The 15,740-nt window shown below is 43.0% G+C and overlaps 1 protein-coding gene across 2 annotated transcripts in view; it reads left to right on the top strand.

Moving 5' to 3' along the window:
* The first annotated feature begins 305 nt into the window (after window positions 1-305).
* Mtp (microsomal triacylglycerol transfer protein) overlaps window positions 306-15,740 on the top strand; it is a 221,940-nt gene continuing 206,505 nt past the window's right edge. Inside the window, exon 1 of one of the 2 annotated variants that reach the window (XM_067138503.2) lies at window positions 306-418. In XM_067138503.2, coding sequence (XP_066994604.2) covers window positions 361-418 — 58 coding nt within the window. In that variant the 5' untranslated portion in view covers window positions 306-360. The remainder of the gene's footprint in view (window positions 419-15,740) is intronic. The other variant, XM_067138504.2, reaches the window with a different exon arrangement.

Here is a 15,740-nt window from a genome sequence, read left to right as displayed (position 1 = left end):
CACGGCGTTTCTTAAATGCTAATCAATGGAGTCGGTATTCGATCTTGCTAACATGAACAAGATTTTCTAAACACCAGTTTCATCACATAAGATGTTCAGTGAGACATAATCAGAATCTGAACACGATTCTTGGCCTCAGTGATAACAACAAACTGTTCCGACAGTTAATCCTCCCGCTGCACTGGCGTTGATGAAATGGTCGCTCGGGGCTCGGCTAATGGGAACTGGCCCCGTCGTTGAGTCAGTTCGGCCTCTTCCTCCACGTGACCCGCTTATCACATCATAGTCGACCCCTCGACTAGGTCGGCTTGTCAGTCACCTCTCTGCCGTCAATTGGATACACACACATCGCAGCTCAACATGTCTTCGACTGGTGGACAGGGGATCTTCGGACTCCTCTGGATGCTTCTACTTTTCGGTAAGGATCACATTATCGTATGACGCACTACGTTCTGTTCACTGTAAACAGTGCAATAAGCAGCCCCACTTGGATCAAATCTACAACTCAACTATCTCATACTATCGAGAAAAATCTAAACTAATGTATATTGAAATTATAGGGCTTAATAATTGGTACTAGAACAGGACGCGAAATTTCCGATCGCCAGATCCCCATTAGCGACCAAGTTTTAAAATGTATAAAATATTGGGTCTTCACGAACGATGGCATCGGTTTCCTGTTAGTTTACTTTTCTTATACTGCATTTCAGTATTAGAAATCTTGTTTCCATTTCTAGAATTTACAAGTGCTTTTACCTTTCCGTAGCGGTTCTTTTCGAGAATTCAATTTTCACTAAAGTCGACAATTAATTATTATAAGTTGTGTTTCATGTTATTTTGTTTCATATGATATAATAATTAACTACCATGGAGAAAAACAAGGTTATTATTATTTTATAAAAATGCTGATATTAACGGTGGAAAAGTTAGTGATGCCCGGACTTCATCCCATGTGAGCCTGGCTGAGTGGCTCAAACGGTTGAGGCGCTGGCCTTCTGACCCTCCTGGCAGTTTCGATCCTGGCTCAGTCCGGTGGTATTTGAAGGTGCTCTGATACGTCAGCCTCGTGCCGATGGATTTACTGGCACGTAAAAGAACTCATGCGGGACCAAATTCCGGCATCTCGGTACCTCCGAAAACCGTAAAAGTAGTTAGTGGGACGAAAGGCCAATGGTATTATTATTATTATTATTATTATTATTATTATTATTATTATTATTATTATTATTATTATTATTATTATTTATTATTTATCCCATGTGCAAACGCAATCGTCTCTGAGTATGAAAACGGCCTGTAACAGTGTTGAAGTCAGTTCACCTTCCTGTTCTGTAAAGGAAATGAAAAAATGCCGGGCTGAGTAGTTTGGACGGTAGAGCTCTGGCCTTCTGAGCCCAACTTGGCAGGTTCGATCCTTGCTCAGTCCGGTGCTATTTGGAGGTGCTCAAATACGTCAGCCTCGCAACATGCAAATGTTGTTAACAAGTGCGTTCCAAGTTCATGAGTAGAATAAACAATAAAGACGAGTAATATTATTTTATAACTTCGATTATATTTGTGAGGAATAAACTTAGTGGCGACCGAAGTATTGATAGACCTGTGCTTGACATTTTTCGATTTCTGTTACTAGTTTCTCCTGAGACACGCTATACGTTTAGGCCCAATGTATGGCCTGCGTTGTAAAATGTTCTCTCACCGAGCTCGATAGCTACAGTCGCTTAAGTGCGGCCAGTATCCAGTAATCGGGAGATAGTGGGTTCGAACACCACTGTCGGCAGCCCTAAAGATGGTTTTCCGTGGTTTCTCATTTTCACACCAGACAAATGCTGGGGCTGTACCTTAATTAAGGCCACGACCGCTTCCTTCCCATTCCTAGGCCTTTCCCGTCCCATCGTCGCCATAAGACATATCTGTGTCGGTGCGACGTAAAGTAAAAAAAAAAAAAAAAGTTCTCAACCGGCTCAACCGGGCGAGTTGGCCGTGCAGTTAGACACTCGCAGCTGTGAGCTTGTATCCGGAAGATAGTGGGTTCGAACACAGCTATCGGCAGCCCTGAAGATGGTTTTCCGTGGTTTCCCATTTTCACACCAGGGAAATGTTGGGGCTGTACCTTAATTAAGGCCACGGCCGCTTCTTTCCAACTCCTAGGCCTTTCCTATCCCATCGTCCCCATAAGACCTATGTGTCGATGAAAAATGAAAATCCACAGCCTGTTTCCAGTCATCTGACCGGGTCAGGAATGGAATGAATGAAGCCCCATCTAGCGGCGAGGATAGGAAATGTGCCGGCTGCCGAAGCCTGTCGCACTCCTACGGTGCAATGATAAATGACTGACAGATGAAATGAAATGTTAATGGAGAGTGTTGCTGGAATGAAAGATGACAGGGAATACCGGAGTACCCGGAGAAAAACCTGTCCTGCCTCCGCTTTGTCCAGCACAAATCTCACGTGGAGTGACCGGGATTTGAACCACGGTATCCAGTGGTGAGAGGCCGGCGCGCTGCCACCTGAGACGCGGAGGCTTCTATGTGTCGATGAATTGTAAATAAAATTAAGTAGCATTGGGTACTATTTACATAGTAATGTGGAATTCATGAGCATTATAGTGTACAAATGACTTTAAAAGGGCTTTATTGCAGTTGAATAAACACGTCTTTTGGCTGGGGTCATCTGGAATTCGCGATGCAAAATGTGTGATGCAATGTTACCTAGCAACCGTGCAGGCTGTGATGTGAAGTATTGATAGATGGCCATGATCGAGAGGCATATTATCAAAGAGGTGCGTTAGAGTACAGATGGTCGATGTTAGCTTGCAGGCTGACATGTGAAGGTATATTTATGATCACTAGATTTTCCCAAAGGGAAATTTGACAAATTTTTTTTTACAATCTGCTTTACGTCACACTAACACAGATAGGTCTTATAGCGACGATGGGATAGAAAAGGGCTAGGAGTAGCAAGGAAGCGCCCTTGGACTTAATTAAGGTACAGTCCCAGCATTTGCCTGGTGTGAAAACTGGGAAATCATGGAATACCATCTTCATGGCTGCCGACAGTCGGGTTCGAACCTACTATCTCCCGAATACTGGCCGCACTTAAGCTATCAGCTCGCTTGAGAGCATTTAAAAAAATTAGAAATCATGAAGTTTAATCTAAAGTAAAAATGATTTAAGCTTGTCATTTTTAGCTGTAAATGCTCCATTTCTCTGTTCTATTTAAAACATAATACTTTTTTTACAGCCAAATAATACTATTGATCTATACTAATTTGACTTTTGAAATGTTTTACTTTTAGTGTGTAAAATTTACGTTACGAACTCTTGCTTAAAATCGCCTAACTTTTCAAAATTCCATAATATGAGGGTAGACTGTGCAGCTTCCGCAGCATGTTCTGTACCGGAATTTTCGGATACACTTATTTTACAACAGAATCTTGATAGGCTACTTTTTTCTTGCTCCAAGATTGTTTGAAAGTAATGGTGTCGAACACAACAACCTACTCAAAAAATGCCAGTGCAACCATTTTCCATTAGGAACATTACTCATAACGTCTGAACAAAAATATGATACAAAGTGTTCTTTGCTAAAGTAGCAATTATAATTCGCCTGTCTAAAAACAAAGGCTTTCTTTGCAACGCATCCGAGAAGTGCGTGAACACACTTCGGTACTTTTTGTAAACGTTGTCAGTCTAGGCAAGCTCCAATTATGGGAAAAATATAATAATGTTTATTCAAAATAATATTTATTACACAAAAATGTGTTCATCTCGTTAAGGAACTCATAGTGGTTTAGTTCCGTCCTCGATCTTCCAAAGGTGTGGTGGCATTCTCCGGCACACACTGACTATTTAGAAAAGCACGGCGATTATATTTGCTCTAGATCTCCCATTTAACTATTTATAGTAGGCTCGAACCCCACTGTCGGCAGCCCTGAAGATGGTTTTCGGTGGTTTACCATTTTCACACCACGCAAATGCTAGGGCTGTATTTTAATAAAGGCCACGGCCGTTTCCTTCCCACTCCTAGTTCTTTCCCGTTCCATCGTCGCCATAAAACCTATCTCTGTCGGTGCGACGTAAATCAGGTTAAAAAATAAAATAATAATAATAATATTATTAATCATCATCATCATCATCATCATCATCATCCGTTTACCCTCCAGGTTCGGTTTTTCCCTCGGACTTTGCGAGGGATCCCACCTCTACCGCCTCAAGGGCAGTGTCCTGGAGCTTCAGAATCTTGGTCGGGGATACAACTGGGGAGTATGACCAGTACCTCGCCCAGGCGGCCTCACCTGCTATGCTGAACAGGGGCCTTGTGGAGGGATGGGAAGATTGGAAGGGATAGGCAAGGAAGAGGGAAGGAAGCGGCCGTGGCCTTAAGTTAGGTACCATCCCGGTATTCGCCTGGAGGAGAAGTGGGAAACCACGGAAAACCACTTCGAGGATGGCTGAGGTGGGAATCGAACCCACCTCTATTCAGTTGACCTCCCGAGGCTGAGTGGACCCCGTTCCAGCCCTCGTACCACTTTTCAAATTCCGTGGCAGAGCCGGGAATCGAACCCGGACCTCCGGGGGTGGCAGCTAATCACGCTAACCACTACACCACAGAGGCGGATATTATTAATAATTATAATAATAATAATAATAATATAAATAATAATGTTATTGGCTTTACGTCCCAGTAACTACTTTTACGGTTTTCGGAGACGCCGAGGTGCCAGAATTCAGCCCCGCAGGAGTTCCTTTACGTGTCAGAAAATCTACCGACACGAGGCTGACGTATTTGAACACCTTCAAATACCAACCGGACTGAGCCAGGATCTAACCTGCCAAGTGAGGGGAAAAAATATATATATATATACATACACTAATGTTCATAAAAAAACAGAACACCTTCAAATACTAGATAGGAAGTTCATATTCACAGGAAATGTTCATTAGTATGTTCTGCAGAAACGATTAGAATTTCAGTCGCCTAGGTTCAGCATGTGTCCTATTGCCCAGTAGGCACTGGGTCCTCCGTCGGAACTGATAACTTGTTCCACGCGTGATGGCATCGAGGAGTATAAGGCGCGAATGGCGTCCTGGGGTATAGAAATCCATGCTGCATTCACCTGATTTCACAGTTTTGATCTTTGCTGGTTTGCAATGGGTCACAGCGCCGCTCCCGTCCTTTCACCATATCCCACTGGCGACAAGTACGGTGATCGGGCGGGCCAGGGCAACAGTCCGACATCCTGTGACAACAAGAAGGCACGTGTTCATGCAGCAACATGTGGTTACGCATTGCCCTGCTGGGGCACGGGTTGCAAGACGTCATTCACGTAGGTCAAACTGATCAGTGCCCTGGACACGCACGAACTGTGATTTGAGGTTGTACCCAATAGCACCCCACACCGTAAGGCCTTGTGTTGGCGCTGTATGTCTTGTGCGAATGCAGTCAATGTGATGCCTCTCCCCCTGTCTGCGGCGAACAAAACTGTAGCCATCATTTTCAAACAAACACAATCTGGATTCGTTCAAAAACACTATCTGCTGCAATTCCTGTCCCCAGAGACGTCGTTCCATACACCATTGTAGTCTAGCATGTTTATGCACATTACTTAAAGGTAGGCGGGGAATTGGACGAGGCGCCGGTAACCCAGACCGAAATAAACGGCGACGGACTCTCGCTCTTGAGAGTGTAGGATGTGTTCCACTGTTCCACTGTTGCGCCAGAGCGGAGGACGACTCAAATCTGTCCTGCAATGCCATTCGGATGAGGTGTCGATCTTCTCGGGTGGTGGTCTGGGTGATGTGACCAGACCCATCTCGTCGTGTTCTACGGCCTTCTGTGAACCATTCTGTACACACCCGTTGCATTGCCGACACACTTCGTCGCACACTAGCAGCAATTTTCCGGATGGATGCATCACGTTCTCTCATGCCAGTAATGCGTCCTCTTTCATACTCATTTGTCGGTACGGTTCTCGCATATGTCTGCGAAGCATCCTGCACGCCTGCTCAAGTCACGCTGATCCATGACCTTCGGTTTATAGCGACAACGAGAGCCGCAGGCACATTTTACCGGTCGGTGGTAGTGCGCCGAGATATCAATGCGGACCTTCAACCTGAAGACCGACATGGTTCAGAACGTACTAGTGCACATGTCCTGTGAATATGGACTTCCTATCTCTAGTATTTGTAGGTGCTCTGCTTTTTTTATGAACATGATTGTATCTATATACAGTGCCCGCCTGGTGGCCATGATCTTTAAGGCGTTGAAGACTAAACGGTCTGACACATGGTTAGCCGGTTCGAGTCCCGTCGGTCGAAAAATGTTTCACAGTCAGAATGTTGGCCGGCAGGGTAGGAAGGTGGTGGTATACAATTTCTAATCACTAGATTGCGTGCAAAAATCCTGAATTAAATTGCAAACCTCTTCGCAGTTCTCACATGGAGTGAGGGCATATGACGCTGTTGATGGTGATTCGCCCGTCAGATGGGGACGTTTAGCCTTGAACAGACCCCTTGGAGTTAAGGGGTGCTCTTCCTTTACAAAATGCCACGATCAATAATTTTATGTTGAGTAACCATTGTTAACTGTGATTAAGATAAACACTTCATTCATGGTTTGTTTATTGAATTTTATGAGCATTAGCAGTAAATGTTTTCATTTCCAATGTTAATTAATAAAACGCCAGTTCACAACATAATTTGTTGTACCACAGAAGTGTGACCTTATTCTAAATCACTGTAGGTCTTAATTGCTAATGTCTGTCTTTGATGAGCCGAACTGAGTGGCTCAGACGGTTGAGGCGCTAGCCTTCTGACCCCAACTTGGCAGGCTGGACCCTGTCTCAATCCGGTGGTATTTGAAGGTGCTCAAATAAGTCAGCCTCGTGTTGGTAGATTTACAGGCAGGTAAATGGACTCATACGGGACAATATTCCGCCACCTAGGCGTCTCCGAAAACCGTCAAAAGTAGTTAATGGAACGTACAATAAGAACCCTTATTATTATTATTATTATTATTATTATTATTATTATTATTATTATTATTATTATTATTATTATTATTATTATTATCTGTAGCCTCCGTGGCGCAGGCGGCAGCGCGCCGGCCTCTCACCGCTGGGTTCCGTGGTTCAAATCCCGGTAACTCCATGAGAGATTTGTGCTGGAAAAAAGAGGAGGCGGGATTGGTTCTTCTCCGGGTACTCCGCTTTTCCCTGTCATCTTTCATTCCAGCAACACTCTCCAGTATCATTTCATTAATCATTCATTAATCATTGCCCCAGAGGAGTGCGGCAGGTTTCGGCAGCCGGCACAATTCCCATCCTCGTCGCTAGAAGGGGGCGGGGCTTCTTTCATTCCATTCCTGACCCGGTCACATGACTGGAAACAAGCTGTGGATTTTCATTATTATCTGAGTTTGAATTTCATTTCCGACGATAAATTATTTTACTATTTCATCCAAATCTAATTGCAGAGCTTCTTCCCTGGAGGAATGTATAATACTGCATCATTCACTCGCTGTTGATCCCTAGTGTAAGATTTAAGAAGGGCGCTCAGCAGTAGAGGCAGATACTGGTCTTATGGAAGTAAGTACACCCGTGTCCTCATTCCGAGGTGGTGCAGCTGTCTTCAGGCGCACCCCTAATGGAGATGAGCTGCATGTACCATTTTAACCACATAACCTACCCTCCTGCCATTCTTAAATTTCTGGCATCGAACCCAGGCCCGCGAGGACGGCAGCTAATAATAATGTTACGCTACAGAGGCGGACATAAACGTAACACATTGGTATTAGTGTCAGTTGCCATTAAGTTTGGGAAACTGTGAGAAGAGGATTGAGATTTCAAGACGTGCAGCAGATAAATCTTATTGGGAGTGCTGAACTCCGCCAATAATGATTTTGGAGGTGCTCGAATTACACAGCGCCTATGTTCTGTAAAGGGGAGGGCGTATAAGTCTCTGGTAAGACCCCAACTAGAGTATGGTTCCAGTATATGGGACCCTCCCCAGATTTACTTGATTCAAGAACTGGAAAATAACCAAAGAAAAGCAGCTCGATTTGTTGTGGGGGATTTCCGACAAAAGAGTAGCGTTACAAAAATGTTGCAAAGTTTGTGCTGGAAAGACTTGGGAGAAAGGAGACGAGCTGTTGGACTAAGCGGTATGTTCCGAACTGTCAATGGAGAGATGGCGTGGAATGACATTAGTAGACGAATAAGTTTGAGCGGTGTCTTTAAAAGTAGGAAAGATCACAATATGAAGATAAAGTTGGAATTCAAGAGGACATATTTGGGCAAATATTCGTTTATAAGAAGGGGAGTTAGGGATTGGAATAACTTACCAAGGCAGAAGTTCAATAAATTTCCAATTTCTTTGCAATCACTTAAGAAAAAGGCTAGGAAAACTACAGATAGGGAATCTGCCACCTGGGCAACTGCCCTAAATGCAGATCAGTAGTGACTGATTACCAATTAACTTGCGCAGTTCTATAATGTCAGGAAAATGAGAAGTAACAATTAGAGCCATTTGTAGCGAATACTAAAATTTAAACTCGTTCTATAAGCACATACATGCACCCTTTTATTAGGAATATGTAGATAGTCAAGACCGGTCTAGAAAGCCAAGAATGACGGCCGAGAGGAATCGTCGTGCTGACCACATGACACCTCGTAATCTGCAGGCCTTCGGGCTGAGCAGCGGTCGCTTGGTAGGCCAAGGCCCTTCAAGGGCTGTAGTGCCATGGGGTTTGGTTTGGTTTGGTTAGATAGTCAAGAAGTCTCTCATAAGATGCTCCTTTCCTTCGGTCGTGAACGTTATCGGAGAATGTTTTAATACTTAAGTTGTGTGTGAATTTGTACTCGTATATGATGATGCTGGATTTAGTTAAATCGTTAACTTTTCACTTTCCTGACATAGAACTGGAAAGTTAATTGGTAATCAGTCACTACCGATCTGCATTTAGGGCAGTCGCTCAGGTGGCAGATTCCCTATTGTTATTTTCCTAGTAGTATTTCTTGTAATATTTTCTTTCCATGGAATTGCTTGTTGTTCTCTTGTTGTAGTTGTTATTATTGTTGGGTAATTATGTTTTAACTTTATTATCACACTACCCTGCCTGCTGTCCTTTCTTGATGGATACAGTACTTTTGCATCCATCTCTTGGCACAGGCCAGAGTAAAGTGTAGCTTCCACCGAAGTCCCAGTCAACATGCATGGCTGTGGCAATATGGAAGCTGCTGGGGTATGGGTGGTGCTGAGTAATGACATTCAGAGCACGACTAGTGCATCTGAGTGTTATGAAACATGCTGCTCATAGGGTCAGTCGTGCTGCAATAGTACTTTCTGACCCAGTGAGGAAAGCAATGGCAAACTACCTCACTCCTCATCTTGCCTAATACGTCTCATTTTGGTGCTGCCATTGGTTTTGGGGTTTCCTTATAACCGCATATCTTTGGTACTATTTGAGGACCCAACCAGCCTCTGGGCTGATGACCTAACATACACACAGACATCACACTACTGTAAGTGACCATTGCCATCGGGATATTTCCCAACTGCGATTAATGTTTAATAAATAAATAACTGTTCATTTTTGAAATTATATGTCTGGTTATGAGATCTGCTATGGTAAGGAATTACGAAGCATGCATTGTTCAGTCATGAAAGAAAGAGAAATCGGTAATGGAGGAGGACGAGGTGGAGGAGGAGGTTGTTTTAAGAGGAAAATAAATTATTTATATGTTACCTCTTAACTCAAATTATATAGGAGAAAAAGAAGATGGCCTACTCTTCGTAGAATGAAAGTTCTAGCAAAAGACACACCAATGAGGTGTAGTGGAAAAAAGCACTTACAAAAGTGGCTATCCAAACTTCCTCGGACACGCATTGCACTACGTGCCATACGCTTGTTAAGAAAGAGAAAAGCCATGAAAGGCTAAACAATGACATCTTCCTAGTTACCGAGAGATTTGGCTACGCATTAAGGGCTGTGTACTGTAAGATTGCATTTGGGAAGTAGTGGGATCAAATCCCACTGTCAGCAACCTTCAAAAGTATTTCTCATGGTTTCCTATTTTTACACGAGGCGAATATCGGGATAACCAGCTTCAAGCCTGCTAACGGTGAGATTCAAACCCAGCATTTCTGGATTGCAAGCGTACAGCTATACTGCTCGTAACGCGCTTCCAATCCAAATAATAATAATATTAATAATAATAATTCATTTCCTGGATTTTTCCCAGATATCTATGTTGGGCACGCACTAATGTACATTAAACCCTATTTCACGACTGGATGCCTTTCGTAGCACCAACTATGCGTGGAGAGATTTATTCTCTTGCATATTTCTTTTTAGTAGTGAGATATGTTGCGTGTAAGACCTGTCTGAATCGGTGCGATGAAAAACCTACAATAAAATTAGTCGTACGGGCGATAGTCCGGCTCCTCGGCTGAATGGTCATCGTCGAACCCGGGGCCCTGTCTACAAAAGTTCACTACAATGACCATTCAGCGAAGGAGCCACACTATTATTATTATTATTATTATTATTATTATTATTATTATTATCCCGTTTCTAAGACGACAAAATTATGAAACGTTCGTGTGGTTTAGTCTGCTATTTATATTCTGACACTGGAATGACATCATAGCTTATAACCTTGTCCTAATTTTTATTCCGTTTATTCAAGCGCTTAACGTGAATTACATAACCAAACTTTGTTTGAAATTAGCGCCTTTCAAGTACTGCTTCATTCCTTCCAGCTAAAAGTTCAATGAACATCTTTGCTAGTTCAGAGCGCGCACACCCAGTCAAGTCTTCCATAATCTTTCGTTTAATTATCTCAGAAATGCTCAAATATTAGATATCTTGTCAGTTTCTCCTCTGACCTCGCGTTACCCTCGGTTTGAAGGAGGGATCCTTATCGCCTTAACATGTAGATGGTTTGAGTTTGACCGTTTACATTCGGGGAAACTTGTCCTGATGTTTAAATTAATGGCGTGTTGCCTCTGAACAGGCCGGGTGCAGGTCTTTTGAGTTGACGCTGTATAGGCGACCTGCGCGTCTATGAGGATGGTGCCCTATCTGTGATGAGTTTTACTGATGACGTTACACAAATTCAGTCCCCGAGCCATTGGAATTAATCAATGGAGGTTAAAATCCCCGACCCGGCCGGCAATCGGACCAAGTGCCGACCCCCCAAAATTGGGGTAAAAGGCCAGAAGGAATAGTAGTTTAGGAGCTTAGCACGTTGAAGGCCATCACGTTTAGTTTTCTTCAGGTTCGACGATACCGGTGCATTCGACGACCCCCCCCCCCCTATCCCCCCTCCTTTTTATGATTCCATTCGTCTTCTTTGAGTGAACATTCCTTCATGTTTGTTCATTTCATCTAAATTATTTTTCAGATAAATAGGGTTAGTGACCATGTGGTTTTCCACTCGGAAAAGCGTAAAAGCAGTTAGTGGGATGTAAAACCAATAACATTATTATGTAAGTTTGCAGATTATAAAAATGATAACCACCACCACCACTATGGCAAGTTAGTCACCATGACTACTGAATATTTCCACGTAGGCGATGATCGCCGTTGATGGATTTCGCTGGTAACTCTGGAACACGTGCTATAACACGTAAAAACGTAATTTTCTGGTGAAGTGTTAGTTACAAAGAAAATGTATGAAACTATTTTTTGTATACAATTGAATTGCATGTACATATACTCAAAAAGGTATTCGTACACGTGAAAATGCTGGCTATTTACACATTCATGGCGTCTCTGTATAAATATATTGATATGCACGGGGACTGTATGGATTAATATAGAACCAGACGTAAAGTCTGGTCGATCCCCTGTGGGTGGGGGACGCAGGCGAAGAATTCACCCACGGCATCCCCTGCCTGTCGTAAGAGCCGACTAAAAGGGGGCGACCAAGGGATGATCAAATTAGAACCATGAAACTACTTGTGATCAGTACCACCACGCGGGGAACACCATGGGTCGCTTTTACTTGCGCGTAGTACCACTACTGTATGTTGGGTACCAAAATAGGTTTGTGATTAGTAGCACTATATGAGCGACACCATGGGATGAGGGAACCCATGGTTCTGGCTTGCCTGTGATTACTACCCACTATATGAGGAACACCACCGGATAGTACGAGTCCCTGTGGTTAGTACCCTTATGTTATAAACGTCATAGGTTTGCGTTGCCTATTAATGGAGCCGCATTGTGCGGAACAGCATAGGTCTGTAATACATGTGCGAATTTCATGCGAATTCAATGTGTGGAATACCGAGCTCGATAGCTACAGTCGCTTAAGTGCGGCCAGTATCCAGTACTCGGGAGATAGTGGGTTCAAACCCCTCTGTTGGCAGTCCTGAAGATGGTTTCCCATTTTCACACCAGGCAAATGCTGGGGCTGTACCTTAATTAAGGGCACGGACGCTTCCTTCCCACTCCTGGCCCTCTCCTGACCCATCGTCGTCATAAGACCTATCTGCGTCGGTGCGACGTAAAGCCTCTAGCAAAAAAAAAAAAAACCTCTAAATAAAATTCCTTATTCAACTAAATGCCGCCTTCTGGCCGCATAAGCCCCAGTACTACCAACTGACAGTTTCTTTTATCTAGCAGCGGGCAATATACCTACTTTAATTTTATGTCGTCCGTCTGCATACATAAATTGTTAGCATGGTTGCCTTTGGTCCAAGGGATCCAGGGGGTCCCGGGTTCGATTTCCGGTCGGGACGGAGATTTTAACTTTCATTAGTTAATTCCTATGGCTCTGGGACTGGGTGTTCGTGTCGTCTTCGGCATTAGACTTCATCTTAGGTAGGGCCTCTTCCATACAGACGTGTAGGTCGGCTATACGGCGTCAACTGTAAAGACCTTCACCAGACCTCCCCGGAGGCCATACGCCATTATTATACATTTATGTGAAAGGTAAAGAATATATTATATTAGCCTTATGACAGCAGCAAAATATTTTAATAATAATAATACACCTCGGACTCTTTCATTCACCAGCCATTGGGTTGGGGTGGCAGAATCACATCCACAGTATCCACTTCCTGTCGTAAGGGAAGCGTGAGTCACCGGGCACTTCATCCCTCCTGCGGTCATCGCAAGCACCTGCTGTCCGAAGTCGTGAATTTTGAGACTCATCAGAATGTTTACTTTAGCTACCAGTTTGTAGTCGTGAGTTTTGATACTATTTGTAACTAATTTTAGCCCGTGAGTTTTGAAACTCGTGAGTTTTGAGACATAACCGTTTGTACTGCAGAGAACGTTTGATGCTCTGCATTTTCGGTATGCCCCTTACTACAGTGTATCACACATCAAACTTGTATTCTCTCCAAAACTGAAGTACGTATTGCGAACGCACGTAACCAAACACTTCAGGGAGAGGTCATGTCCATGTCCATTGAATAATTTCTGTGTATTATCGGCACACTTGATCTTGGTGCATTTACACCCTAGTACTGAATCGGTCGACCTCGGCAATATTCGAGATACGTACTGGCAACCTTTGAAACACGAACTATAAATCGCTTAAGAACGTTGTGTGACATCTGGCGTACACTTTACGTACTAGTACTGTTGTTGTTTACACAGAAAAGCCAAACTATAGAATTCATGCTAGGAACAGGATTCGCATCGAGAAATGTTATATAATGTTATATAATGTGTATGTGACACAGTTGTTGGCTTAAGATAATAACGGTTTAGAAACTTCATATCGATCGATCATATTCTCGATTCAATTCAGATTTCATTTTCATTCAGTTGGCAGCACTACCGGAACCCTCCTTACTCCTCACCCCCGTACACAAATGCACCAAGATAAAGTGTGCCGATAATACACTGTAGGTAGATAATAAATGATAAGGTATTATGTGAATTGGTTGGTTAATATGTTAGTTCGATGTTTGTTAGTTTGTAACAAATATCATGTATATTAATTTGATGTAATTCCATTGGGTTAAAATAATGGAGAGATGACGTGAAATTACATTAGTAGACGAATAAGTTTCAGTGGTGTCTTTAAAAATAGTAAAGATCACAATATTAAGATAAAGTTGCAATTCAAGAGGACAAATTGGGGCAAATATTAGTTTATAGGTAGGGGCGTTAGGGATTGGAATAACTTGCCAAGGGAGATGGTCAATACATTTCTAATTTCTCTGCAATCATTTAAGAAACGGCTAGGAAGACAACAGATAGGGAATCTGCCATCTGGGCGACTGCCCTAAATGCAGATCAGTATTGATTGATTGATTGATTGATTGATTGATTGATCTATGTAGTTAATTTGGTTGTATATTTGATATAAAACAGATAATTCACTTATTCACTTATTCGCTTATTGTTTTATATATAATCCGCCGAAATTCGCGATCTGACTCGTTTTCTAATAGATTACGGCAAGTTTCCTCCCATTTTTCAATCTTTCTTTCCAGCAATCGATTTCGTACTTCCCGGGCTAGATCCAGGTATTCCACCCGGTCAGTTGGGTCCCTAAATCTTTGCCATCTTTTCCTATAAGAATTTTTAATATGGATCAAATCCTTGAGGAGATCCGGCGTGGTGTCCTCTTGGGTGCCTTGGTGGTACGACGGTCCATGATATACTACTGGTTAGCCAAACACCAAGTTTTCCAGAAGCTGAGCAAATTCTTACAGCAGATCTAGAAAAGCTAGATACATACTTCCAAAAGCGGTGTCTCCGTCCAAATCTCCAAAAGACTGTTGTATCTGTGTTTCATCTCAGAAATAAATTTGCCAACTACAAGCCTTCAATAACATTCAGAAATCAATCCTTACAACACTGTCCCTTCCCAAAATATTTAGGTGTCACATTAGACAGATCCCTAACATATAAACATCATATTAACAACACAGCCGGCAAGATTAAAAGTCGGAATAATATTCTTTAAAAATTAGCCGGCACATCTTGGGGCGCAAACAACCAAGTGTTGAGATCTACTGCTCTAGCTCTTTGATATTCAGTTGCCGAATACTGCGCTTCAACTTGGCTGAACAGTGCTCATACTGCGAAGATTGATGCTCAACTAAATCAAACAATGCGCATCATAACCGGTTGTATTCGCTCTACAAACGTGGCCTGGCTGCCTACACTCAGTAATATTCCTCCGCCTTGCTTAAGAAGGTCTGAAGCTCTTCTAAAACTGTGGAAGAAGACCAGCCAGGACTCCAACCTCCCCGTTCACTAGGATATTACTCAACCTGCCCCTCCTCGACTTAAGTCTAGATCTCCACCCTGGCGCACTGCATTTACACTGGAAGAATCTGGGTTCTCCATCACGAACGCCTGGTTACACCAATGGCAGCAGTCTTCTGTTCCCAATCAACATCTTGTGACTCTACCTCATGTTCAACCTCCCGGATTCCATCTACCCAGACGTCAATGGAGGACTCTAAACAGGATAAGAATCAATCAAGGAAGATGCGGCTATACGCTTTATAAATGAGGCTGGCAGAAGTCTTCTGGGTGTGATTGTGGAGCTACCTCACAGACCATCCACCACGTAATTGCCGAGTGTCCACGGAGAGCATTTCAAGGTCCTTTGGAGGACATTCATAACGCAACTGAGGAGGCCTTAAAATGGATCAATGGACTTGATTTGGAACTATAGGCTTCTGCTTCTATATATTGTGTATATATTGTATACTTATATAATCTATCTGTGCACATCATACGATAAATAAATAAATAACGACGGT

The sequence above is a fragment of the Anabrus simplex genome, chromosome 1 (assembly GCF_040414725.1).
Source record: "Anabrus simplex isolate iqAnaSimp1 chromosome 1, ASM4041472v1, whole genome shotgun sequence".
Taxonomy (NCBI): domain Eukaryota; kingdom Metazoa; phylum Arthropoda; class Insecta; order Orthoptera; family Tettigoniidae; genus Anabrus; species Anabrus simplex.
This window is presented reverse-complemented; position numbering and strand designations above follow the sequence as displayed.